Below are 5148 nucleotides of genomic sequence, written 5' to 3'. Positions count from 1 at the left end.
GAAAATGATGCTGTTGGCAATGATGATGACTATGAAGGTGATAATGATGATTTTGGACTTGAGATTGAACCTAGAACCCTAACACATGCCAGGCAAGTCTACCACTTGAGCTACGTCCCTAGTCTCTTGTGCTTTTTATTTTGAGATGGGCTCACTAAGTTGTGAAACCAAGCCTTGAACTTGCTATCCTGCCTCAGCCAATTGTAGTAGCTAAGGTGACAGTACTACACCACCAGACATGGCAAGGGTTGGGCATTTTGATAAATAGCCCTTGATAGAAATTTAGAGCGTTGCAGGCCGTGTGTTCTGTGGCGCAGGAAGAGAGTAGTTTACTGTGTTGTCTCTTCCTAGATAGGTCCCTGAGTTTGCTCCAGGCTGCTCTGTTGGGGGCCTCAGGAAAGAGGGTACAGGCAAAAGAGGTGAGACCCACCCTGTGGAACCCAGTAGAGGAGATGAGGGCCCGTAGGGCCACCCTGAAGACTCTGCGTTTAGGGCTCCTCGGAGACACCTTGACAGATGCTGGGTTGAACCAAGTAGCACGGACACTCTGGGAGCTACAGGTAAGCAAGATGAGACCTGGGCACCTAGGTCAGAAGTGGCCAGTCCCCACTTGAGTGCTCATCTCCTAGGTGGTAAAAGCCTGGGACCCAAGAAACCATGCACCCAAAGGGGCTGGAACTGAGGCTGCGGGGCTCCTAGAGCCACAGGTACGTTTTCTCATCCAAACTCTTGAGGGCTCCATATATGTCTGCCTTCCTCTTCTTTGTTTACAGAATATTCTACTTAGTTATTGATTCCCATATATTTATTGACTGTGCATCATATGTTGGGTACAGAGCCATGTTAGCCCTTGGATTTCCCTGCCCCGGTAGAGTTTAGTCTGAGGAGAAATGATTACACTGCCGTGCCCAATGCTCTGAAAGGCTTGGCCACACCCAACTCTATGAGGCATCAATAGAGCCTTGCAAAGAGAGGAAAGCAAGATTTCATAGGAAGTGACTCCTGATCGAGGTTTTTAAAGATAGCCAAGAACATTCCAGGCAGAGAGAACCATGCAGAAACAGAGTCCAGCAGATCTTTGGGAAACTGCAAGCAATTTAATTTGCTGGAGGCTGGAGACAGAGAGAGAGTCAGGAATGGACTGGGAATGGAGCAGAGGCTGGGCCGCACAGGCTTGGGACATCTACTGAGATATTCGGATTGTCTCTTGAAGGTTAAAGGCGAGCCACTGAGCTACAGTGAGCAGGGAAGACATTTCGTTCCTTTCTCAGGTGAGCAAACTGAGGCCCAGAGAAGAAATGTGAGTAGCCCAGTGTCACAGACAGTCTCACTCTAGGCCCTGGGATGGGATGCTGGAAGCCCTGTAGAGTCCAGCGGTTCTCAACCTCCTCATATCTTCCGACCATAAAATTATTTTCATTGCTGTTTCATAACTGTAATTTTGCTACTGTTATGGATTGTAATGTAAATATCTGTGTTTCCCGATGTCTTAGACCCCTTTCACAGGGTCGTTTGACTCTCTAAAGGGTGGAGACCCACAAGTTGAGAACCACTGCTTTAGACAAAGCCGTTCTTGTTCAAAAGGGAGCACTGTCTTCCAGAATTTGCTGTAGAATGGTTGAAACCAGTTTTTTCCTTCCTTCCTCTCCCATCCCTCCCCCGCCCCGCAAAAGTGTGTTACTGCCCTGAGCTTTGGTTACATGATATTATTCATCCCCTCCATAATTTGTGTTTGTGTGTATGTGCGCGCGCGTACACACACACACACACACACACACACACACACACACACACACACACACACACACTTTGATGTGACTAATAACATTTTCCTCCAGAGGCAAGAAGAGAATTTCTAGGGTCTGGTCTCCACCAAAAACATCCTCTCAAGCACTCTGAGGAACAGGTAATAATAGCACTTCATGTACCCCAAAACTACGGGGAACCTGGGGGAATAAAGGGAGATGAACTGTGAGCTGATACTGGGAAGGAATATGGAGCTTGACAAGGGCTTAAAGGCTTCCTGGATCTCTTGGGGGATCATGGGAGGAGCTACTGTTCTGGGATGGACCATAGTGCTGGGACCCTTCTATGAGGACAGCACCAGCCGCAGGGGAAGGTCTCTCCCTCTACCTACAGCCTGCTGAGTCTCTGCCTAGTCTATGGACTCTCCCAGACCAGTTAGATCCAAGGGACAGCCCTGGCAATGGAGTTCTGTTGGAAAGGTTGGGGTCTGTGTTCCAAATGTATGCATATCTTGCTTTCTGACTAAGCCTCAAACGATGCCATTTAGGCCCATCAGGCACCAGATGTGCCCCTACAGTTCTTTCTGGCCCAGGCTCGGAGACAGAGACTTCGAGAGGAACATCAGATTTGGATACAGGAAGAGCTGAAACATCTGGAACATCAGGAGGAAGTAGCCTGTAAACAGATCAAAGGCATAGTAGCACAAGAGGTGAGGAGGGAGGGAAGGAGTATGGGGCTTGTGGCTCTTGTACCTAGGCTAGGCACAGTAGCAAGGATCTAGACTCAACCGTAACAGACTGGTCCATATGCCTTATGGGACATAGGAGAAGCCACATTCAGAGCTGTTTGCTTTGATGGGCACAATGAGGTTCACTTTACCCAGGCTGGAGAGGAACGGAGGAGACTGGGCCTAAGTAGAACTCAGGAGAACTAGAGTCAGTGCAGGAATTCACTGTGTTCAGCTCCTTGAGGACAGTTCATGCTCATCACGAACGTGCTCAGTAAGCAACTGTTTAAGAAATAAAACATGGCTGGGTAGTGATGGTGTATGTCTTTAATCCCAGCACTCGGGAACAGAGGCAGGTGGATCTCTGTGAGTGTGAAGCCAGCCTGGTCTACAGAGTGAGTTCCAGGACAGTGTGTTATAAGAGAAACACTGTCTCAAAAAACAAACAAAGGAACAAACAAAAAAGAAATAAAATATGTACCCATGGAAACAGATAACTTGGCTCACAGGAACTCACAGTCTGAACTAACAACCAGGGAGCCTGCATGGGACCAGCCTAGGCTGTCTACACATATGTGAGAGCTGGATAGCTTGGTTGACTTAAAGACTCCCAGCAGTGGGAGCAGGTGCTGTCCCTAAAGCTTTGGCTGGCTCTTGGTGACCTATTGTTCATCCTGATTGCCTTGCCCAGCCTGAATGCAGGGGGAGTCTTACTGAAATGGATATGCCATGTTTTGTTGATACCCATGAGAGGCCTGCTCCTTTCTGAATAGGAACAGAGGAGTATTGAGGGGAGAGGGGCAGAGGAGAGGTAGAAGAGGGGAGGAAGGGGAAACTGTGGTTGGGATGTAAAATAAATAAAATTTAAAAATTGCTTTAAAAAATGTAGCCAAAGCCGGGCGGTGGTGGCGCACGCCTTTAATCCCAGCACTCGGGAGGCAGAGGCAGGCAGATCTGTGTGAGTTCGAGACCAGCCTGGTCTACAAGAGCTAGTTCCAGGACAGGCTCCAAAACCACAGAGAAACCCTGTCTCGAAAAACCAAAAAAATAAAATAAAAAAATGTAGCCAAGTACAGTGATACAAGCCTCTCAGTATTCAGCAGGCACAGGCAGGAGGATTGTGAGTTCAAGGTCCAGCCTGGACTATAAAAAAAGACCCTGCCTCATTTCCATCCTCCCCCTATAAAAAAATAAATAAAATAAATTTTAAAAACTGTGTATGTAGTGGGTGGGGACATGTTCTCAGATAAGGCAAAAGTCTAAGTGAAGCGGAGAGAAAGTGCAGCCAAATTGGCTCTGGGTCCACAGATTTGTTCTGTCTGGCTAGAGTCTAGCTAGTGTGTAGTCAGAGGCAAGGTTATAGACACAGCGTGTCCCATCTCTGGGTTTGGATCACCTGGTGAGGATGGGGACTGTTGAAAGCATGTGCTGTTTCGGGGCTGCTCCTCATTAGCCATGGGCATTTGGCCAATCCGATCCCTTCCCTGGTGCACTATTTGCAAAGCTGTAAAAGGGGAACTTCCTTATAAGACTGACCGGGACAAAATGAGATCATGTACCTGAACTTTTTTGCATAAAGCCTGACACAGGTTGCACTTGCCAAAAGGTACAACTTTCTCCGCAGGCTTGTGACACGAGAAAGAGGCAGTGGAAGGAGCAGGCAGGGCTGAAACTTCAGGTGGAAGCCCTGCAGGCAGAACGAGACGTGGCGGAGCAGGATCTGGTGGCCCTCTATGATTTGTATGTGCAGGCCACCCGAGCTCGGACATGCCACTTGCTGCAGGTCAGTGGAGACGGAGTGCAGGCCTTAAGTTGGTGAAAAGGCTGATGGACCAACAGGCATCTCTGACTCTGAACACAGGTATTTCGAGCCTGGCAGGGGCTGTGGGAGGAGAAGGCCATGGCCACAGAACGCCGTCACCGCAGCCTGCTGGCTGGAGTCCTCCAAGACAACATTGACTTGGCCTTGAAGACCCAGGAGCTCCAGGCCAGGAACCAGCAGCTTGAGCAGAGTGCAGCCAGGGCCGGTTGTGCTGGAGTCCTGTATAGAGAGGAGCCTGATCAGGAACACTATGGGGCTGCCTCCCTTTGTCCTCATTCATGAGGGCCCCAGAAGGGAGAGGAAGGTGGGGCATATCCATCAAGATGGCCCTCATTACAGATAATCACCATCATCACTAATCATGTCTCCTTGTACCAATCTCTGCTAAGCACCCAATACCTATTCAGCTCCCCTGGCTTTGTAGCATTTGACCCTCATTTCAGAGCTAACCTGTCCTAGTAACTGCCAAGGACAGTCAGCTAAGTAGCAAGGGAAGAGTCCTCTTCCCCCTCTTTCTCCTGTCAAGGGATGGAACCCAGAGACTCTGCATGCCAAGTATCTTCGCTACTTCTGAACTACAGATATAACTCTGCAACTTTTTCTTTTCTTTTCTTTCATGAGAGTGGGTCTCATGCAGTCCAGGCTGACCTGGAACTTGCTATATAACTAAGGATGACCTTGAATTATGGGCTCTCCTACCTCCAACTTCAGAGTGCTGGGATTACAGTATGGCACCAGGACAACAGAAGCAGTCTTGTTTTGAAAAGTTCACCCATTGTTCTAGGGCCCAGGGCCTGACAGTCCTCTGGCCGGGACTTCAAAGGACAGACAGCTACAGGTACTAGACGTGAAA

General features: G+C 48.8%; 1 protein-coding gene across 1 annotated transcript in view; it reads left to right on the top strand.

Moving 5' to 3' along the window:
• Nucleotides 1-4577, top strand: part of LOC101995264 — an 11115-nt gene extending 6538 nt beyond the window's left edge. The window contains exons 6-12 of the mRNA XM_005355977.1: nt 352-560; nt 630-707; nt 1214-1271; nt 1839-1906; nt 2294-2455; nt 4098-4256; nt 4335-4577. Of these exons, the coding sequence (XP_005356034.1) occupies nt 352-560; nt 630-707; nt 1214-1271; nt 1839-1906; nt 2294-2455; nt 4098-4256; nt 4335-4577 (977 nt within the window). The remainder of the gene's footprint in view (nt 1-351; nt 561-629; nt 708-1213; nt 1272-1838; nt 1907-2293; nt 2456-4097; nt 4257-4334) is intronic.
• Nucleotides 4578-5148: the final 571 nt, after the last annotated feature.

Source organism: Microtus ochrogaster, chromosome 18 (assembly GCF_000317375.1).
Source record: "Microtus ochrogaster isolate Prairie Vole_2 chromosome 18, MicOch1.0, whole genome shotgun sequence".
Lineage (NCBI taxonomy): Eukaryota > Metazoa > Chordata > Mammalia > Rodentia > Cricetidae > Microtus > Microtus ochrogaster.
This window is presented reverse-complemented; position numbering and strand designations above follow the sequence as displayed.